This window comes from Panicum virgatum, chromosome 9N, assembly GCF_016808335.1.
Source record: "Panicum virgatum strain AP13 chromosome 9N, P.virgatum_v5, whole genome shotgun sequence".
Lineage (NCBI taxonomy): Eukaryota > Viridiplantae > Streptophyta > Magnoliopsida > Poales > Poaceae > Panicum > Panicum virgatum.
In genome coordinates this window covers 26,926,489-26,949,415 of record NC_053153.1, presented here as the reverse complement: position 1 = coordinate 26,949,415, position 22,927 = coordinate 26,926,489, and the positions used below count along the sequence as shown (strand labels likewise).

Below are 22,927 nucleotides of genomic sequence, written 5' to 3'. Positions count from 1 at the left end.
TTGTTTTACGCAAAAAATGGAGGCACTATAGCGTGATGAGGTGGTTTTGTAAACCGCATTAAAAAAAAGAATAAGAAGCCAGGTGAAGCTACTTTTTTTAGCTTCATCGGAAGGATGAAGCCGTGCAGAGCTTCCTCTAATTTAGCATAAAAGCTGCTTTGGGAGGTACGCACAACGGGATCTAAATTTCCCCTAAAATTTGATTGAAGAAAGCGGCGGAGGGGCTGCGTAGTGCGTACTACTTTCTTTTTTGAATAAAGGCTGTGTTTGGTTGGGATGGTGAAAAAATTTGGTGAATCTTTTTGTATCTTTGACCACTAATTAGTAGTATTAAATAAAATCTAATTATAAAACCATCTCCAAAACCTTGGGTACTGTAGCAAAGTTGTACCTTATGAGGGCTTTGACCGTGCGATTAGAGAAAGATTTGACCTTGGTACTGTAGTATTACTGTATCTAATCATGGATTAATTAGGCTCATTAAATTCGACGCGCAAAATTACATCTATCTGTGAAAAGGTTTTGCAAGCAGACTTCGTTTCGTACATCATTCATAGAAGATTCTCTTTGTATCTACAGTAACCAAACACGGCCAAAAGGGGCTGCGTACTACGGGGGCAGTATGGGACCGCACCATCTGTTTCTGTTAAACAGTAAACACACTTGTAACGACCAGGCAGGGACCCAATCCGGAGGGCCGAGACCTACATTTTTAGGGTTTTTAGTTCTCCTGCCTGCCCTGCCGCTCGTCCTCGCGCGCCGTCTAGGGTTTCGCCGCCGCAACCGGATCCACTCCACCGCCGCGTCCCGCGCCGCCGCCATGGACTTCGACGAGTACGAGTACCTGGAGAAGGCGGTGGAGCCCGCCGCCCCGCGGGCCAACGGCTCCGGCGCCGGCGAGAAGGACCGCGGTTCGCGCCGCCGCGAGGGCGGCGAGGACCGCGTATCGAAGCGCTCCCGCTCCGGGGAGGACCGCGACCGGGAGCGGGAGCGGGAGCGGCACCGCAGCAGCCGCGAGCACCGCGAACGGGACCGGGACCGGGATGACGGCAAGGATAAGGAGAAGAGCCGCGACAGCCGCGGGAAGGACAGGGACCGTGAGGGAAGGGACCGGGAGAAGGAGAGAGGGGACAGGCACCGACCCAGGGAGAGGGAAGTGGAACGGGAGCGGAGGAGCCGGAGCCGTTCGGAGCGGCAGCGCGCCGAGGAGGAGATGGTGAGGGAGCTGGAGCGGGAGCGGGAGCGCAGCGAGCGCCACCACTACCGCGACCGTGATGTCAGGTGCGATTTCGTGGTCTCTCCTTACGCTGTATTGCTATTGGGACATGTACGATGCAATTCAAGTCAATTGTCTAGCTAGCCCTTCGGATTGTCAATTGGGAAAAGGTTGATGTGATTCGTCGAGGCCATTTTTTTTTTGCACATGCCCATTGGATTATCACTTACAAATTGTCGTCATTATTGCCTGACTGCTTGTACATACTGTTAAGATACTATTGCTTAGGGTTCATTTTGTTTGGTTGAGTGTTTATGATTCTCTATTCTGTAGGAATCTTGTAGCTATGTCTATATGTTGCAATATGCAATTTATGGCTGTAGGTCTGACTGTAGTTTACTGTTACTATCATCTAGGGTTGTTAAGTTTTAATATTGAATATTAATATGGGGAACTCGCAGATATGATACGCTAGAGCTCTCTTCAGATGGTATCTGCAATTGGGCCTGACTCAAGATATCAGGTCACCATTCTTTGTTATTTAAATCCTTGTGGAATAATTGCAAATTAGCAACAGGGCTTGTGTTGTCACAGCTGGGGTGCTTGAAGCCATTTCATAGTTTGTGCATATCAGGGTTGTAAATTATAAAACATCATGTCATATATAGTCGAAGCTCTATTTCTTTCTGTTTCATGCATTGCTTATGCTGCTTTGTTAAATACCATTTCTTTTCTTGTTGTTGTGCAGGCGTAGGAAAGATGATGGTGCAGAGCCAGAAGTTGATCCAGAAAGGGACCAGAGGACTGTATTTGCCTTCCAGGTTGATTTTTAATAGTGTACTTTGTTAGTTTATACTTTACACATGAACTCATTAAGCTAATGTCTGTAAGCATTACCACAGCTATCATTGAAGGCGGACGAAAGAGATGTTTATGAGTTCTTCTCAAGGGCTGGAAAGGTGAGAGCATACTGTCCTTGTACTACTTCCTGAATATATAAAATGTTCCTTGTTTCGGTATGTTTTTCATGTCATATCAACTGTAAGGGCTTATGTAGGAATGTTGCATGCTTACAATCTCACATGTGTCTGAACTCTGTGAAAGAGGATAATGTTTCCCCTGTTGCATGTTTGGGATTCTGATAGATATTCTAATTTTTTGGTTGTTAACTTTTTACAGGTTCGTGATGTTCGCCTTATTATGGATCGAAACTCACGGCGTTCTAAAGGAGTTGGGTGAGTACTGTATACTTTTATAATCCAGATTCACTGTCTTGCTGTAATGTAGAGATGCACAAAGCCCTGTGTGTGTGTCAGTATTTGAGGTTAGTATGTTTAGCGTGGCATCGCCAGGAGTTTAGCTTTCATCTATCCAGAATCAGGCGACCAAAAGGGGCAATTTACGATTTTCGTTGTGTCCTGGATGGCTAGGAGCACACAATTGTGCACATGAAACCCTTCAAAAATGCATACAGCAGAAGAAAAATAATGGAATACTTATCAGACATTATCATTTGTTAGTTGGTAGTTTCGTCACGTGCAATAAGACATCTTTTTAAATGATGGTCCTACTCTTTGATCTTTAAGTATGTTTTACTTCCTGCAAAGGTATCAGTGCTTTAGCATGGTGTTTAGGAATAATATTGTTGAGCAACTTGTGCATATTGGGGATTTGCATCTTATCAAAATAGACAGCTGATTTTCTGACTGTTGCCTATCAGATTTTGTTAAGTTCATTCTTTTAATTTTTGCAGCCATATGATTGCGTGAGCATCTTTTGTAGTACATATTTGGCATTTTCCTGGGGATCATTTTTCATCAATTTGTCATACTCAACAGGATTGCACACTGAAATTTTATTATATAGGGAGCAGAAGAAGGACTTGCACATGGTCTTCATTGACCTTGAGAAGGCATATGACAAAGTACCGAGAAATGTCATGTGGTGGGCTTTGGAGAAGCACAAAGTCCCAACTAAGTACATTACCCTCATTAAGGATATGTACAAGGATGCGACGACGTTTGTCCGGACATGTGATGGCAACACCACTGACTTTCCTATTAACATAGTCCTACACCAGGGGTCAGCATTGAGCCCTTATTTATTTGCTTTAGTGATGGATGAGGTCACAAGGGATATACAAGGTGAGATCCCTTGGTGTATGCTCTTTGCTGATGATGTGGTGCTAGTTGACGAGAGTAGGGCAGGGGTTAATAGGAAGTTAGAGCTGTGGAGACGCACGTTAGAGTTGAAAGGGTTCAGACTTAGTAGGACCAAGACCGAGTACATGATGTGCGATTTCAGCGCGACTAGGCATGAGGGGGGAGACGTTAGTCTAGATGGGCAAGTGGTGGTCTAGAAGGATACTTTTCGGTATTTAGGATTGGTGCTACAAAAGGATGGCGACATTGATGAAGATGTTAGGCATAGAATTTCAGCTGGCTGGTTGAAATGGCGGCAAGCTTCTGGCATCTTTTGTGATAAGAGGGTGCCACAAAAGCTAAAAGGCAAATTCTATAGGACAACAATTCGTCCGGCGATGTTATACGGTGCTGAATGTTGGCCTACAAAAAGGCGACATGTCCAGCAACTGAGTGTAGCAGAGATGCGGATGTTGTGGTGGTTTTGCGGGCACACAAGGAGGGATAGAGTCCGGAACAAAGTTATTCGGGATAGGGTTGGGGTGGCACCAATTGAGGAGAAACTTATCTAGCATCGGCTGAGATGGTTTGGACATGTCCAACGAAGGCCTCCTGAGGCGTCGGTGCGTAATGGGGTTCTTGAGCGGGTCGATAATGTAAAGAGGGGTAGAGGTAGACCTAAACTGACGTGGGATGAGTCGGTTAAGAGAGACCTTAAGGATTGGAATATCTCTAAAGAGATAGCTTTGGATAGGAGCGCTTGGAGACTAGCTATCAATGTGCCTGAACTTTGAACTTATTTCTTTTGGGTTTCATCTCTAGCCTACCCCAACTTGCTTGTGAAAAAAGGCTATGTTGTTGTTGTTGTTGTTGTGGTCTTCCTGTTGGGATTATCGGCAATTTACAAGTAAGATGGAATATTAGATCATTCTGATGTCAGTCAGCAGTCGAGGACAGTTTGATTCTAGTGTATTTGACAAAAACTTGGTGCAGGTTTCTAGGCAATAAAGGGGGCAACCAAGAACCAAGTTCGAAAACCTCCTACACAAATTTTGATCAAAATGCCTGAAGTTTTCTGTGAAAATATGAAATATCATAACATATGACGCCCAATTATTGACTTTCTTTCAATTTTTGACAGGAAAATATCTTTTTTTTATGCTTTGATGTTTGTACTAAACATATATCTAAATTTTCAGGTACATTGAGTTTTACGACGTTATGTCTGTTCCCATGGCAATCGCTCTGTCTGGTCAACCGCTTCTTGGGCAAGCAGTGATGGTTAAGCCATCCGAGGCCGAAAAGAACTTAGTTCAGTCCAACGCGACATCTGGTGGTGCAGCTTCTGGTGGAGCAAGAAAGTTGTATGTTGGCAATCTTCACTCTAATATCACTGAAGACCAATTGAGACAGGTTAATCATCGTATCTAATTCTGATCTTGTTTTACTTACCTCCTTAAATACATGCATACGATTTTCTATAGTTTGATGAAGAAAATACGAGCAATTAAAGTGACATTTTTTGAATATTGTATTCGCTTAGATGTATTGGGATGTGTTGATGCTTGACTTAGTAAATAACTTTTGGTCTACATGAAGTTCCTGTCAGTTTAAGGGTTTCACTTGTGTAGTCTGGAATATAAATATATAATGAATAAAGCTACTTGTTAGTTTTTTTTGCTTGCTGGGTTCCCCAAATCCATATTTATAATTATATTTTAGTTGAGGAATGCTTTCCCTTCTCTTCTAAGAGGAATGACTTGTATTTAGTTCCTTGCTCTCGGTTGTGTGTCATTATGAATTTTTCCCTTCAGGTATTTGAACCATTTGGGCAAGTGGAGCTTGTACAGCTGCCCCTAGATCCAATGACTGGACTTTGCAAAGGTTATGGTTTCATTCAGGTAGGTTCTTCCCCTGAAGTTCTGCCACTGGCTCATGTCTCATTGTCTACTCAATTTCTCAAGACATTGTTGCACCATGCAGTTTGCACGGCTTGAAGACGCAAAAGCTGCTCAGAGCTTGAATGGGCAGCTTGATATTGCTGGCAGAGTTATTAAGGTAACATTTCATAGCTTTCGTACGGTTTGCTGAACAGATTAATACATACATGGTAGATACTGTTCATCCATCTAACATTTTTCTCTGATTGCTTTAACCAGGTTTCAGCTGTTACCGATCATGTGGGAGTCCAAGTTAGTGGAGCAACTACTGGAGATTTAGATGATGATGAAGGTGGAGGCTTGGTGGGTAAACTTTGTTTATTATTTGGTTCAACATGTCTGATAACCTTATATAACTGGGGATTGTTTATGCTTTCACTATATGAATGTTGAGCCTTGCAAGTATATCAAAAACTTAATCTTGGTTCCTTTTTTTGGATTCATTTACATTATGCTCTCTGTATCTTGTCATAGCTGTAGGTTTAGCAACATGCTGGCAATGACTGTATGTGCCTATTATTTTTGTTTTTCATCATTTAGAGTGTTTTTTAGGCTTCTAAAGTTTTTCTGCTCTTGCCATCCTAGGGGGTGGAAAGGGGGTGGGTGGGGTGGTTAACCTTTCGATCTACATATATCAGTGTTTGCTAAGGGATTATGCCCGTGATTCTGAGACATGTATTAAACGTGTGCAGGCATTAAATGCAAGCTCCAGAGCTGCTCTTATGCTCAAATTGGACAGGAGTGGCACTGCAACAAGGTATTTCTTAAATATTTTCTAACAGAAAGAATGCAAAATGCATGAAATGATTAGTTTTGCTTGATTCCTGTCATGCTTTAGTTGCTAACTTTAACTAGGATATTTTTGTCGTAAGTAAATTACAAAAGAAAAATTGTCTAGTGTAAAAGCTATACAATCAAGCTAACAATTGTGCACTAAAATTCTCTACCCCTGTTCCGCTAGGCGCTAGGCACTAGGCGGAATCTAGGCGGTGACCCACAGCCTAGAGCCTAGTCGGGAGTAAGCGGAGCCTAGGCGCTCCTAGGCGCTTCCTAGGCGTTTTAAATCCATTCATATTTTACAATAAAAGTGTGTAAGAAAAAGAAAAACAGGACACATGTAGGCCAATAGTTGTATAGAAAGGCCCATAAACAGCCCAAGCCCATCCTAACCTCATCCCCTCTCCTCATCCCCTGCTCACGTGCTCCAGCCGCCCGCCTCTCCTCCACCCGCTGCTCCCGCGCCGCCCGCCTCAACTCGCCCCCTGCTTCCGCGCCGCCCGACGCCCGCCACTCCTCGCCCCTGCTCCCGTGTTGCCCGCCGCCCGCCTCTCCTCGCCCTCTGCTCGCGCGCCGTCCGCCGCCCGCCGCCATCTCTTTCTCTAGCCCGCCTGCTGCCGCCTGCTCCTCCCTCGCCAGTGACCCAGCCCGCCTAGGGTTCCGCCTCCCCCCATAGGCGAGGCGGGGACCCTCCGCCTCGCGCTTAAGCGCGCCTAGGCGCCGCCTGGGCGCCGCCTAGCGGAACAGGGTTCTCTACGCATGTCCAACGTTGTTACCTGTCGCAGTCCACAAATTTTCTCTTAGCATTGGGGATGTGATTCCATTCCTAATTAGAATGATAGTTCTTGTCTCTGTGGATGCTGATAAAATGATGCTTGGTAGCATCATTTTTTCACTGAACTATTTTAGTGAGATCTACATATTAACTTGAGGACTATTTTTCTCAGCATGTTTACTGTCAAGTTCATCCTTCGTGGAGCTCCAGCTTGTTTTTACAATGTTTCGGTCGTACTTGTACATAATTACGCATAAACAATATGCTAGGTGTGTTTCCCTAATTCCCTTGGTTTCCTTTTTTTTTTGGTTTACTACAGCTTAACTGGTGGTATTGGTGCTGCTGGAGTGGCTATACCAGGGCCAGCTGCATCAGTTGTTGGGGCTCCAGCAGTTGCTTCTCTTGTACCACCTACAATTCCTGCTGTTGGATCAGTTCCTGGGGCACCTGTGCTTCCTATCACTACTCAATCTGCGGTCATGTCTACGCCTACAGAATTCTTATTGCTTAAGAACATGTTTGACCCTGCAGTGGAGGTATTCCTCTTTTGGACACACTTATATTTTTATTTTAGGAGCGTGTGATCAGTTTTTTACTTTTGTTTGCTGATTCAAATGTATAATAATTAGTGGGATGGTATTGTTTGCAATTCTTTTATGTCTAATTTTATGCACCTGTCTCCATCTTACCATCTTGACTGATGTCATTTTCATTTTGCAGACAGATCCTGATTTTGATTTGGATATAAGAGATGATGTGCAAGATGAATGTTCCAAGTTTGGTGCAGTGAGGCACATTTTTGTTGACAAGTAAGTTGGCTTTCTCATTCTGTTATACAAATTATCTTGGGTATCCTTTGTTGGTAATGTAATGCAATTGCAGTCAGCTTACATAACTACATATTTGTGGTCTATCTACCAAATCCGAGTCAATGGCCCTTTTTGAACTTATATACCAACATTTACTATACTCCTTTTTTATTTGCGATTACTTTGATCTTATTATTTCTGAAACTCCAGTAGTCGATAGGTTCATTTTACATAGCAGTGTTTTCTCAACTTCCAACTCTCTAACCTGTCGAACCTGTTGCTGTTGGAGCAGAAATACTGCAGGCTTTGTGTACCTGCATTTGGATAGTGTGACGGCAGCAGCAAAGGCCCAACAAGCACTCCATGGAAGATGGTTCGCTGGGAAAATGATTACAGCAACATTTATGGTAATGGCGTAATGTAACATGAGATCTCCATGGCTTGTTCTTTAGTATCAACTTGTTCATTTTTATTTAACCTTCCTCTTTTCAAAACCTCCCTTTTGTTTTATGCAGTCCGCACAGGAATACAATGCGAAGTTCCCAAACTTGTGAACAGCTTATGCGGGCAAGATTTGGCAATACCCGCTTAGATCGTTTTGAGTGACAGCAAGTGTTGTATTTTTGGAGGTTAGACGAATACCTTTGTACGGAATAGTTGTGAATCTGGCGTCAGTTCCAATGTTTGATGATGTACTATAGGGCTTCACATGGTGACCAAGCCTTTAATCCTAGTATACAGCATGCTTGATTTACGTGTTGATTCATTTGGTTTTCACGCTGAAATGAGCAGAACGGGGAAGTTTGTGGCTGAACCGGCGTGGTGGGGAAAAAAAAGATATTTGTGGTTTTATACTTGCGATCGGTCCTGAAATCCTCCCAAACGTCAAGATGGTGTAGTGGGCCTGCTCCTGTATCATTGTCCGTTTGTGGTATTAATATGGGTCAAATTAATAAACACTGCTCGCAGTTCTCTTTCGCTCTATGAGCCTGCTCTAGTACTTTGCTGGACTCCGACGAAGCATAATTGCTGCTGTCATGGGGGATCTATTCATCGCGCGCGCGATTTTCGGCCATCTCGCAGAAGCGGAGGCGGAGGCGGCGGGAGCTGCGGCGGAGGTGGTGGAAGTGGTTGTGGAGGCGGTGAGAGCGGTGGAGGGCGGCAGCAGCATCGCCAAAGCAGGGAGGCGGGAGCGGCGGAGGTGGCGGAAGTGGTTGTGGCGGATGCGGCGGCGGCGGGAGCGATGGTGGAGGGTGCCGGGAGCAGTGGTGGAGGGCGCTGGAGCCGGAGGAAGTCGGGGGAGCAACGCTTCTACGATTGGAGCGCCAAAAATCGCGAATGCGATGAATAGATCCCCCGCTGCACGGCCTTGCTTTGGGTTCCTGCTGTCGTCTTATTGGGAGAACAGGCCCACAAGCGCCGCGGAGCGTGACGGCCCACCTAGTTCTACAGGGACCATACGAAGTGAAAATCTGTTCCGGAAAAAAAATGAAGTGGAAATCAGCCATCTCAAGTCTTATAACCTCCTAGTCCTGATATGGCTTTATCATACCCGGTTGAAAATTTTCTTCCCCACACTCGAATTCTCCTTTATGGTCAAGATTTCTTTAATCCCATGAGAGTCCAATTTCTTTTTTGCGAGGATTGAAAGTCCGCAGTCAGTAGTGGGGACTATTAGCGGTCACGCGCATAACTGTGATGAAAACTATCACATAAGCGCCGGCCTCATCCCATCTCTCCTCATCTTCTTGCTCTAGCCTCCCCCATGCTCTCGTCCACAAACCCAGCCGGCAGCCCCCGCTGCCGCTCCACCCGCCCTCCCAACACCTGCCACCACGCTACCTTAGCGCCGGCCTTCTTTTTGCCCCCACCGCCGACCCCGCCCACCGGAGGTCCAACCCCGTGCCACCTCGCTGTTGCCGCCAGTCGAACCACCACCGCCAAGTTGCCGCCACCCCCGACCTTCCCTCTATAGCCGTCGGTCGTGGAGCCGCCCCAACCGGTAACCCGAAACCCTAAAGGCCGCCACCTCGACGACCACACACACGCACCCTACCCCCTTGCCAGTCCGCCCACCTCCCACCCTAACCTGCCGACGTTGCAAGGAGGAAGAAGTTGCCGACGTCACGAGGAGGAAGCACAGTGGATTGGGTCCACCGATCAGCGAGGTGCAGCGCGTTTCTGCGATGCTTCGCATCGTAGCAACGCACGTGACTTCGAATATTTGCGGTCGATAGTGGGCATGATTTCAAAGGACCATCTATGAATTTTTTTTCTCTTACTCCAATATGTGGGTCAAATATCTAGTTGGAAGAGAATTCAAAGAAAAAAAGTGGGGAAACTGAACTGATTGTCTACCTTCAGCTAGGGACACAAGATGATCTCATCACAATACAAATGTCTGAAAGGTGATCTCTATTATACACCTGGTTATTTTCTCATCCACCCCACACCTGAATTCCGGGCCATTGTATCCAAAATCAATAGTCAAGATCAAATCACCCTCCTCATCTCCTTCCCGCACGTCTCTCCGGTGCTCCGCCCTTCGCCTTGTGGTGCCGTCCCTAGCACCGGCGAGGTCCGCCACTTGCATCTTCCTCCATCTCTACTCCTTTCTTTCTTAGTGCCTCCTGGCGCTCACGGCCACTGCATTGTTCCACAATGGGACTCAGGCGACCTAAAAGACCAGGAGGTGGAAGGAAGAGGAAATTTCAGGTGTAGGTGAGGGATTTACACTTGGGTATATATGATGTAGCAACCGTTTTTTTTTTTTTGAGGAAGGCAACCGTATATTTAACAAGAGGGTAGTCCAAATGGTTGGACATACATAATGTTTGTGACAAACTTATTTCCTCCCGCTCTATCAAGCTAAGCACACAATCAATCATGAATTGTGCCACATTGGCTCGTTACTATAGCACATGATACATGTTGCTTCAATCACGCATTAACCGGAGCAATGCGGGTAACTGGTTGCAACATAAGGCCTATGTTCTTCTTTCCGATCAGTCCGGAAGCCTCCCAAACCTCGACGTCATCAGGCTCCACTCCGTTGGGCAGCTTCCAGTCAAAGTGGTATAGAAGGCTCGCCAGTGCGAGTTCGATGTTGGCGAGCCCAAGGTTCGCACCAGGGCACAAACGGCGACCGGATCCAAATGGGAGAAACTCATAGCTCGTCCCTTTGTAGTCAAGATTCGTGTTCTCAAACCGCTCCGGTCTGAACTCCTCCGCGTCGTCCCAGTAGTTAGGGTCCCTGCAGATCGCCCACACGTTGACGAACACGGACGTGCCCTTGGGGATGTCGTAGCCCATGACCTGGCACGTCTCGCGGCATTGCCGGGGGAGCAGGAGCGGCAGCGGGCAGTGCAGCCTGAGAGCCTCCTTGATCACGAGCTTGAGGTACCAAAGCTCTGCGCTGGCGAGGTCTGTTAGATTTATGGGCTTGGCCCATATAAATAATTCTAATAAACCTCAAAGGCCCATTAGCGCTAAGAGGAGGTACACTGTCTATTAGTCTCGTATTGCTAATGGACGATGGTGTAGGGGGTTTTTCTCTCTTTAAATACGAACCACCTCCCTCATGAAAAAAGTGCACCATAGATCGCTATACGTGGAGTCCCCAAGTTTTATGAATTCATAAGAAGATCTAATCTGAGTTAGGGTTTTGTCTCCTCTCGTTGCTGCGCCGCCACCGTATTCTTCTCCATCCCGAGCGCCGGCGTGCACCGGCGAACGGGAGAGCAGGTCTCGGAACCGCTCGCTCTTGTGATCCTGCACCGGCAGAGGGCGAATAAGGTTTTTTGGGAAGCGCTAAGCGCGACTGCTCATCTTCTTCGCCACGGCTCGTCCTCTGTCCAAGTCAGGAGCTGCGGCGTACCGTCGTCTGCAACGCCGGTTGCTGCGCACCATTCGAAGGACCGTCTTCGTCTCGTCTGCGCCTTTCGTCTTCCCGGCGGCTTTTGCACAGTACGTATTTTGTGATCAGATCTGTTTCATAATCATGTTTTCTGAGATCATGTTTATTATACACGTACTGTCTAGTATGTTAGAGTCATGCATGCTAGGTTTAATTCTCGTCATGATAAATCTAGTTCGGAATTTAAACTTACAGTTGTCTATTTTTTCAACAATCCAAAAATCTTATTATAGGCAATCTGTTGATTTAACAATGGCTGGTTTCGCTGAGTCACTGAGGCCAGAAAAGTTTACTGGCGTGAACTTTAAGATCTGGAAGTCCAAGGTTCGCCTTTGGTTTACTGCTATGCACATCTGAGACATGAGACTTGGCAAGCCTGAGGGCGTACTTACTGCTGAAGAGCAGAAGAAGTACGATGAGGCCAATAATCTCTTTATCGGATGTATTATTAGCAATCTATCAGACGGATTAGTCCGTGTGTACATTGATGAGACAGAGGCGAAGACGCTGTGGGATGCTCTGGTTGCAAAGTATGATGCAACAGATGCGGGCAATGAACTGTACCTCATGGAGAGTTTTCATGACTACAGGATGGTGAATAACCGTTCTGTGGTGGAACAGGCGCATGAGGTGTAGTGCATTGTCAAGGATCTTGATCTCCTTAAGTGTCCTATTCCCGACAAGTTTGTGGCTGAATGCATTATTACAAAGTTGTCTTCCTAGTGGAGGAACTTCGCCACAACTTTGAAACACAAGAGACAGGAGATATCAGTTGAAAATCTGAAAGCGACTCTTAATGTTGAGGAGAAGGCTCGAAAGAAGGACGTGCCTGAGAAAGGAGATCAAGGTCAGTCCAGCGCCAACCTGGTCCAAAAGTTCCCACACGGCAAGAACAAAGGGAACAACAAGCCTAACAAGACCACTACCTTCAAGAAGAAAAAGAACAAGACTTTGGAAAAGTGCTATGCATGTGGTAAGCTTGGACACTTCTCCAAGGAGTGCCCAGATCGGGCAGACCGCAGGGCCAAGAAAGCAAATGAGTCCAAGAATGTCAACATGATGGCCATGAGCAATACTGGAGATGGGTACGGTAATTTACCTACAGTTCTTTCAATTTTTCAATCCACGAGTTGGTGGCTTGATACGGGTGCTAATGTTCATGTGTGTGCTGACATCTCTATGTTTTCTTCTTACCAGACCGTCCGGGACTTCTCCGTGCTGATGGGGAACGGCTCACATGCTTCTGTTCATGGTGTTGGCACGGTAGATCTGAAGTTTACTTCATGGAAGATCGTGCAGCTGAGGAACGTGCAGCATGTGCCCACTATCAACAAGAATCTGATCAGCGGGTCAGTCCTATGCAAGGACGGATTTAAGGTAGTGTTAGAATCCAATAAATTTGTCATGTCGAAACATGGACAATTCGTTGGTAAAAGCTATGATTGCGGAGGCTTGTTCCGCTTTTTTCTTGCTGAATTTTGTAATAAGTAGGTGAACCATATTTGTGGCAACGTTAGTGATGATGCGAGTGTTTGGCATTCACGTTTGTGTCATGTTAATTTTGGTTTGATGTCTTGGCTTTCCAGCATGTGTTTAATTCCGAAATTCACCACTGCCAAAGGTTCTAAGTGCCATAGTTGTGTGTAATCAAAGCAACCTCGGAAGCCTCACAAGGCTGCTGAGGAGAGACACTTGGCACCTCTAGAACTCATACATTCTGATCTATGTTTAAACCCTCTCTAAGAAAAAATGCAATACTCTCAGTTGCTGTAAGGCAGGTTGGCTATTTGCCTTAATGTGTTTCTGTTGGCTCTAATGAGCAAAGGTGCTGTCCTACAGAACATTCTTGAAAGAACACACCTATATGAGTCTGACTGTCTAACATCGCAGTCTGTGAGATTTGGGTGATCTCTAGTAAACTCATGAAGAGACCAGGGAGTATGACGTATATGCTCCACCCGCGGAGAAGGCTACTGGCAGCCATGTACTGGTTATGACTTTGAGTGAAACTTGTTCGGACCAAACTTGCAATTCAAGGCGTAGTCTATTGTTCAAGTTGTGGATAAGTGTAGCTTGGAGCTCTAGGTGAGAGTTCAACTTAACAGTCCTCACTAAATCACTGGTATGTCAAAAAGTAGTGAGAAACATGCAAAATCTATAAATAGATATTTGAGATCTGGTGGTGGATTGTTAGATTTATGGGCTTGGCCCATATAAATAATCCTAATAAATCTCAAAGGCCCATTAGCGCTAAGAGGAGGTACACCATTTATTAGTCCCATATTGCTAATGGACGATGGTGTAGGGGGTTTTTCTCCCTTTAAATACGGACCACCTCCCTCATGGAAAAAGTGCACCATAGATCGCTATACGTGGAGTCCCTAAGGTTTGGGAATTCATAAGAAGATCTAATCTGAGTTAGGGTTTTGCCTCCTCTCGTTGCTGCGCCGCCGCCGTATTCTTCTCCATCCCGAGCGCCGGCGTGCACCGGCGAACGGGAGAGCAGGTCTCTGGAACCGCTCGCTCTTGTGATCCTGCACCGGGAGAGGGCGAATAAGGTTTTTTGAGAAGCACTAAGCGCGACTGCTCATCTTCTTCACCACGGCTCGTCCTCCGTCCAAGTCAGGAGCTGTGGCGTACCGTCGTCTGCAATGCCGGTTGCTGCGCTCCGTTCGAAGGACCGTCTTTGTCTCGTCTGCGCCTTTCGTATTCCCGGCGGCTCCCGCACAGTATGTATTGTGTAATCAGATCTGTTCCATAATAATGTTTTCTGAGATCATGTTTATGATATATGTACTGTCTAGTATGTTAGAGTCATGCATGCTAGGTTTAATTCTCGTCATGATAAATCTAGTTCGGAATTTAAACTTATAGTTGTCTATTTTTCCAACAAAATCATCCTCGGTGATCGTGCTCTTCCCCTTGAAGGCCTCCCGGACCTCTGCGGCTCTGCCTGCGCTCTGGCCATCACCGCCGGGTACCGGATCAGCTCCGTCATGCACCAGTTCAGAGTGGTCGACGAGGTGTCGCTGCCGGCGCCAAACAAGTCCTGCAAGGAAATATTATTGTCACACACGCAGTGTTTCAGCTCATTGGTGATCATCGATCGGAACAAGATCACTTACAAACATGAGCGCGACAATGGCGTCATTGGTGAGGGGTGTGGACAAGGTGGCCTCTCTCTGGATCCTGAGCAGGACGCCGAGCAAGCCCTCGTGCTCCGTCCAGTCGCCGCGGTCCATGGCTTCCATCTTCTCGCGGATGATCTGCTCGAGGATGCGCGTGATCTTGTCCCGGCACGCGAGCGCCTTGCGCGGCGCCGTGCCAAGGAGCTGCATGAGCCTAGACGACGGGAAGAGGTCAGCGACGGTCAGCACCGAGGTCTGCCGGACCGTGGTGTCGAAGGCCTCCAGGTACTCGTCCTGGTACTTGCACCGGCTGCCGATGGACTCCCTGACGAAGGTGTCGTTGACGAACCGAGAGATCATCTTGGTGAGGTCGACAGTGGCGCCGGCGGCCGCGGCGAGGGTTTGCACGAACCGCGCCGCCTCCTCCTCGCGGATGCGCTGGAAGGACTGCACGCGCGCGACGCTGAGCAGCTCCAGCACGGTGATCTTGCGGAGCTGGCGCCACCGCTCGCCGTAGGTGCCGTCGTAGGTGAGCACGGCGATGGTGGCGTTCAGGTAGCGGTCGGCGAACGTGATGTCGTGCGTCTTCATGACCGCCCACGCGGCCTCTGTCACGGCCCACGGGCCGACTGGGCCGCGCGAGTTACTGTAGCACATGGCTACTGTAGCGCCGCAGGGCTCAGCTTTTTAGTCCCGAACTGAAAACAGAGAGGGAGTCGAACCAGCTTAAATAGCCGGTCCCTGTGAAGCTAATAAATCCGGTTCGAAACTTTTGCGCGAAGCGAGGACGAAAACACAAGAGAGTTATTTAGCAGGTGTGATTTACTCAAAGAGCCGAACTCTCGCGGTTTCACGCCACATACGGGCAGAAGTGCGCGTACATGAGCACGTGCGCACAGATTCACGCCACATACGGGCAGAAGTGCGCGTACATGAGCACGTGCGCGCGTGGGGACACAGATGCCACCGGCATGTGGACGGACACACATGGACTGCTGGCAGTGAATCCACGGACGTGGCACATGGGATCGTTAGCACTAGACGTATGGGACGTGACCAAGAGAGGAAATCATGCTCCTTTGTCCCGTAATGGGTAAGTTGGTTCGACGGGGACGTCGAATCCTAACGGGGAGATTGTCACGACCCACGGGCCGACTGGGCCGCGTGAGTACTGTAGCGCATGGTACTGTAGCGCGGGCCGACTGGGCCGCGCGAGTACTGTAGCGCATGGTTACTGTAGCGCGGGCCGACTGGGCCGCGCGAGTTACTGTAGCGCCGCGGGACTCAGCTCTCCCGAACTGAAAATAGAGAGGGAGCCGAACCAGCTTAAATAGCCGGTTCCTGGGAAGCTAGTAACTCCGGTTCGAACCTTTTGCGCGAAGCGAGGACGAAAGCGCAAGATAGTTATTTAGCAGGTGTGGTTTACTCAATATGTAGAGTAGATCTTAACCGTTATTCCGGACCGGGTCGTTACAGCCTCCGGCGACGACACCACCAGCGTGGGCGCCTTGCCCAGCCGGAGCATCATGAGCGGGCCGTGCCGCCGCGCGAGGTCACGAGGGGCTGGTGACGAGGTGGTGGAGACTGCCGATCAGCGGCAGCGTCCATTGTCCGGGGGGGGGGGGGAGGTTGAGCTTGGGTTTGGCGGCGAGCAGGGACTTAGCTTGGCGAGGACGACGACCAGCACGGCCACGGCCACGGCGAGGAGTGCCTTGTCCTCCATAGTGGCTAGCTACTTAAATTTGCAGGAAGGTTTACTTGCTTGCTCGATCGTGTTGGGGACGAGAAGTCTGCCGTGGCTAAATTTATAGCTGCAGTGGCGGGAGGATGCTTGCATTTTTGAATTATTATCGTGGTGGAAAGAAACAAAACGGTCCGGTTCAGACATTGTTTGGACCATGTGTCAACTAACTACTCCTTGGGCCTTGGCTCCTTGCATGATTGTCAGATTAAGAGAGAAGGATGATTTGGCAACTCACGCAGTAATTTAGAAACTCAATTTTTGCGGGAAAAAGAGATAAAATGTATTTTTTTTATGAAACATAGTACCGACGCAGATGCTCACAAACGCACGCACACTCACATCTATGAAAACACACACGCAACCCTATCCCTATTAGCACTTTCGAGAGAAAAAAATGTACTTATTCGTTGTTATTTTCGGTAGTGGGTTCATTTTCTTTCTTTTTCTTTACAAAATACAGTACAGATGCAAACCTTTATATACACGCGCACACGCCCCTATAAATATAGCCATGTGCTCTCAACATAATAGGATACGCCGGTTAAATTATAAAATAATTCAGTAAATTATAAGCATCCGTATGGAGTCTAGGGTTACCGGATGAGCAGCAGGCCCGTCCCCGTGGGCGTGCAACATGTTCGACCGAACAGGGCCCCCAATTCCAAGGGGCCCCCAAATTCTCACGCTACAGCCCATTAGGCCTATTAGAATTAGGCAATTAGCCCATGTTTCCTAGTTGCTGATGCTGGATTTGCCTTTTCCACGGCCGCAGCGCACCAGCGACGTCTCGTCTTCTCTCGCAGCTCGCACATCGTCGCGATTAGGGCAGTAGCGCGAGCAGGGTCCGGCCGGCCGTCTGCGTCTCCGTAGCGCAGGCCGTAGGGCAATAGGGCATCGCCGCATCGGCGAGACGCCGCACCATCTGGACGACTTGACCGGCCGACTCGCGGTCCGCACGCCTGCAGGGTGTTGATTGCCTGAACTGAACTTCAAGAACCGTAAGTCGGTGCTACTTATTGGTTACTGCTAGTGCTTGTCTTCCACAAGTCATTATACTTCTTTTGTTTAATGGATAAATGATGATTATGAATGAATCGATAATTGATTGATATTTGCATATGTGTGCATCAGTTGGTCTAGGTGTTTATTGTTTCAAGATCAAATCGTGTCTTCCGCAAACCGGTCTAGAAAATATGATTCAGATTCTCAAAAGTGTAAAAGAAAGCAACTCAATCTCAGAAATGAGTTATGGATACATTTATTATAAAAGATTTAACACAAGAAAGGCTTAATGATTTGGCCATGATAGCACTTGAGAGTGACATATTGGAAAAGATTGATTGAGTCTATCATTGAAAATTTTATTTCAAGAAATACGAAAAGAATGATGCTATTCACGAAAAGATTTAACACTAGGTATGACTTGATGTTTCCCGTTGCTATTTCATATTATACTGTATTTATTAATTTTATGTTATATTTTGCTAATCAAGTAAGTAGGCCACACTTTAGGCATTTGTACAGGGCCCCCGTTTTTGTCGGGACGGCCCTGATGAGCAGGTACTACATACCACAACGAATCTTGCCAGCTAATATCTGTAAAAAAAATCTTACCAGCTAAACAATGCTCAATTCGTGGGTATATTTTCAAATAAATGCTTGGATCACTTTATATTTCATTCAGTCTTAGTGTCTTAATGCGTTATCCAAATGTCTATGATGACAGCTGCGGTTAACAGCAGTTCAAAATTGCTGGTCACTCTCACTTTGAGATGTCATGCATATTTCATATATAAATAAATACTACGACTGCTACATAAAAACGTGCTCGACTACTACTTCTCCTATATAGAACATAGAATTAAATAATAAATCAACCTCGGTGTCTTAATTTAGGGTAAAATTTGTTCCGTACTGTCGAATCCTTTCCATCTCAAAAGCATGTGTCCGATCCCCACCGTTTCTAGAGTCCCACACCCTCACGTCACCTCTTTCTCTTCTCGCTCCAGTAAAACAATTTACCATCACATATTTATATGTTATAAAAATCTAACCTAAATTATGCAAATAAAAATTAACCAAACTTATACAAATAATTTTAAAGCTTTGAGAAAAAATTGAAATGAAACTCCAAACATAAAAATTCCGTGAAAATTTAGGCTAGAATATTTTGAGATCGATAAATCTTGAAAAGAAAATCATGGTGCAAAATTTTGTACAAGAAAAAAATTTGGGAGCTACAAAACTTCAAGCAAAAGATTTCGAGATAGAGAACTTGGAAATAAATGTTCTGACACAAAATTTTGAAATAATAAAAAATCAAAGAAATAAAAAATTGAGCCGTGAAGGGCAAGATCACATCCTGGGTTAGCTGTCGTGGGCCCATTGACCCCCAGTCCCCACGTGCACGGCCACTCGGGGCAGCGCATCGAGCAGTCGACCGAAAAATCAGAGTTCCGAAACTATAGAGTTGAAGGAAGAGAGGCGCGCAACCATCCCATCCACACACGATGTCATGATGAAGCAAGACACACACCTTAGAGAAAGCTTAATAATTTAATTAGCTTGCTGCTGGTTGTAAAGATTTTTATAGTCTAACTTTCAGTCTACTCGTATAGTGGTTTAGTCCTTCATCATTAATACATGATCCACATGTCTCCCTCACACCCTCATAGGATTTCTTGGCTACTCGGCAAGACCTCCTCACAAGAACAAGAGGCGATGGTCCGGACAAAGCTAGGCTCGTATAGCGAACGAGATTCCACAGTGTCTGATCCACTATGCTGATTCTACGATTGACCGTGAGGTTTGAAACCTACAATCGATTGAACCGACTCTTGCAGCTCTTTTCCACTCACCGTATATGGTGGCCCCCACCAGAGCCCTACTCACTGTGCTCCTTCTCCTCTTTTTTTTCTTCAATCGGTCCCTCTTCCTTCTTCTCTTTCCCTTTTCCTCCCGAATCCAGCTTCCTCCCTATCTAGCGGGAGGCTGACTAATGTGGGGTTAGGCGGAGGAGGTGCATCCGCGACGGGGAGGCGCGGCGGGGAGGCAGTGGGTTGGTGCGGCAGCGGCGGGTTGACTCGGCGTAGCGGGGAGGCGCGGCGGGGCCGGTAGCGGGAAGACGCCGCGGCGGGCTAGTGGCGGAGGCGGTGACCTCCCCAGTATGGTTTTTTTCTTTTTTCATTTTTTTTCATTTTTTGATGTAAAACATTTTACAAAAAATTATAACCCGAGCTTTTTTTTATTTCTGGATGCAAAATTTTTTTACATCGAGCTTTTTCTTTAGGATACAAAAAGTTTTTACCCAAGCTTTTATTTATGTTAAGTTTTCTCCTTCAAATTTTTCAATTTTTGTTTCTTAAATTTTCTCATCAATTTTTTTCAGACTCCATTTCTTCATGAAAATTTTATCCAAAAATAATTTATCAAAAAATGATAAAAATTACTAAAAAGAAAAAATTATCAGAGAATCAACCGTACGGAGCACTTTTGTACGGTCAGCTCGTAAACTAGCATGGCCCCTCTGATCCCTACTGGCAAGTGGCAATCGATCGACCAACGCGCCCATGGAACGCAAATCCAATCTGGCAAGCGAGCGTCAGCGAGCTTTGCAACAATGGATAAGCCGCGTGCAAGACCCTTCCACGTGCGTGGCCCTACAACTGCATTTTTCCCTTCCGTTTTTCTTTTGCACGTGAAGAATCTCTTCCCTAAATCCAATTACAGTCGAGCGTTAACTAGAATATAAGAGTCTCGTGTATGTATAGGCTATATAAGAGTCTCGTTGTCTAGTTGGAATATGCCCATACCAGTTGCATACGTGAGGGTCTCAGCCACAAATTTCTATGTATTCTAACTCTTTCATCAATACGGTTAATTAATATATTAGTACATACCAATATGATGTGCCTGGGTATCAATTACTTTCTTTTTTTTTGTTTTTTTCTTTTCCTTTCTAATTTTTTTCTTTTGCATTTTGCGATACCTAGTATTCTCTTTTTTGTTTCTTTTTTCAGTCTTTTTGTTTACCTTCTTTATCTTTTGTTTCTGAGATGTTTTTTTGATAAATATTTTATACAAAGTATGCTTAAAGTTATATACAGAAGTTTTATTTTTTTACACATGTATGCCGATCATATGTATCAAAATTGCTTGAGAAATTTTTCTGATATAACATTTACATGAAAGTTATGTTCAAAATTAAAGGAAGTAGGCTGAAAGAGTTATGAGTAAAAGTTTTACATGTCGTGAAATTTATGTTAAAATTATTCTATAAAAAATTGATTGGAAAAAGTTATGGGAAAAAGTGATATATATATATATATATATATAGTAGAAGATGTGCTGAGAAATTATCATATGAGAAGCTATGCTGAAAAAATATTATTGATAGTTATCTGAAATAAGTTATACACGTAGGGATAGTTAACGGAAACTTTGTGAACAATTAGCGGCGGCAAGTTTGATAAGCTCGGAACCACGACGGTGCGGGTGCACTTCCCTAGCACCGAAATAAAACGAGAGTGGCCCGTACACGCACGGGTGATTGGAAAGGAAAAGCTAATACTTGTCGGATCGCTAGTTTCCGTCGTGGCGCGCGCCCGCAAATTAGTCGACCCCCTCGTCGCCACATCACCGTCATTCTTACTCCTCCCTGTGCGCCTAGGCCACATCACGTCTTGGTCGTTACCTGCAAATGGGTTGGAAACCAAATTATACCCACACCAATCCATTCTCATAAGAAAAATTAATATTACCCACACCACTCCAAACCACCACAACCACAAACCAATCCAACCCAAACATTTCAACTCATGATGTAATAAATTATTAGCCAAACTATAGTTACAACCCAATAAGAACTCATTTCCCAAAAAAACAAATTATAGTGTAGATTTTGCCACGTCATTTTGCACAGAGTAGCTGTCAGTTATCCCGAGCCATCTCCAATAAATTTCAGATAATTTCGATAAAATTTTATAGTGTGAACGCGAGGTTTTATTTTTAGGGTCCGGCTCTTGACATGAGACCCACGTATAATTCTAGCCACACTGCTTTGTACAAAGTAGCTGCTAGTCATACCGAGTCATCTCTAACAAATTTCAGTTAATTTCGATAAAAAAATTTATAGTGTGAACGCGAGATCTTATTTCTAGGGTCCGGCTCTTGACGTGGGACCCACGTATAATCCTAGCTACGCTGCTTTGCACAGAGTAGCTGCTAGTCATACCGAGCCATCTCCAACAAATTTCAGTCAATTTCGATAAAATTTTATAGTGTAAACGCGAGATTTTATTTTTAGGGTTCAGTTCTTGACGCGGGATCCACGTGTAATTCAAGCCACGCTGCTTTGCACATAGTAGCTCCTAGTCATACTGAGTCAGCTCCAACAAATTTCAGTAAAGTTCGATAAAATTTTATAGTGTGAACATGAGGTATTTTTAAGGTCCGGCTCTTACGGAACCGACAATTCTATATAATCATACTGTTTTACATAAAAAAATTCATTACAGCCCACTCCAATTCATATTTACATAAAACTCACTCCACCCCAACCCATTAGATAATATAACTCATTTGAATCCACACAATCATAATTCATATCAAAATCCAATCTATTAAATCCATTTCAGCCCAAACCATTAGCAGAGTGACTTGGTCGGTGATGTGGCGAGCCCCGCAGGCGGCGCACGAGGCCAGCGGCAAGCACTGCGATGGCGGCTGTACAGGAGGCCGACGGTGAGCCCCAAGCGGGCGGCGGCAAGCTCCAGGCTGGCGGCGGGAGATCCAGGGGTGGCGAGGCCGATAGTGCTGCCTAGAATTTTTTTAAATGTTGCAATGTTTGATTCGAGATGTTGAGGTCAAAATTCATGTTACAACTGGGGTATCCCTCTTGCGGGTTGATTTTGTGAAGACTGTAGTCTTGTTTTAATATTGCATGAATTTAAATGGATGTTGCAAGAAACAGATCTATGATGTAGTGGTGGGAATTTTACTCTTTGCATCCAGATGTTTTGAATGTTTTGGTACATTTCAGTACATATTTTTGATGTTGCATGTTGCAAACATTGATTTCTTTTTCATATTGCAAACGTGTTTTCTTGATTATTCTTGATTTGAGAGCGTCTAATGGAAAATCTCCATGACGTCCGGACACGCAACGCCGTTCTATCTCGGCAGTCTTGTCTTGTTTGCCATCTGTCGTTGACGTCACCCTCCATGATAATGGTACAGCGATTTCCTTTTTCTAGAGGAATTAATGGAGAGACTAAGCTCCACATGAGAATACAAGGATTACCAGTCTTTTCGCAAAAGGAAAGAAATAGAGGTCTGTCAAAAGATTCAACAAGACTAACTGATGGAAAGACTAAGACCAGACGAACGGGCGTGCTGAGCCGCTTTCCGCACACGTGCTTCCACCGGTGCATGCCGTCCCGACAAGTATCCAACTTCTGCCAGTACCTAGCACAAAGCTAGC

The 22,927-nt window shown here is 45.7% G+C and overlaps 1 protein-coding gene and 1 pseudogene across 1 annotated transcript; one reads left to right on the top strand and one right to left on the bottom strand.

Moving 5' to 3' along the window:
* The first annotated feature begins 694 nt into the window (after positions 1-694).
* On the top strand, positions 695-8,508 carry LOC120688625 (RNA-binding protein 39-like). The gene is made up of 13 exons (XM_039971014.1): positions 695-1,281; positions 1,965-2,037; positions 2,119-2,175; positions 2,396-2,451; positions 4,557-4,770; positions 5,172-5,258; positions 5,341-5,415; positions 5,517-5,600; positions 5,990-6,054; positions 7,169-7,385; positions 7,570-7,658; positions 7,951-8,065; positions 8,174-8,508. The coding sequence occupies exons 1-13, from the start codon at positions 821-823 to the stop codon at positions 8,210-8,212; spliced, it is 1,632 nt and encodes a 543-aa protein (XP_039826948.1). The 5' UTR covers positions 695-820; the 3' UTR covers positions 8,213-8,508.
* A 2,038-nt stretch (positions 8,509-10,546) lies between these two features.
* LOC120688912 lies at positions 10,547-15,359 on the bottom strand (annotated as a pseudogene).
* Between the last annotated feature and the right edge of the window lie 7,568 nt (positions 15,360-22,927).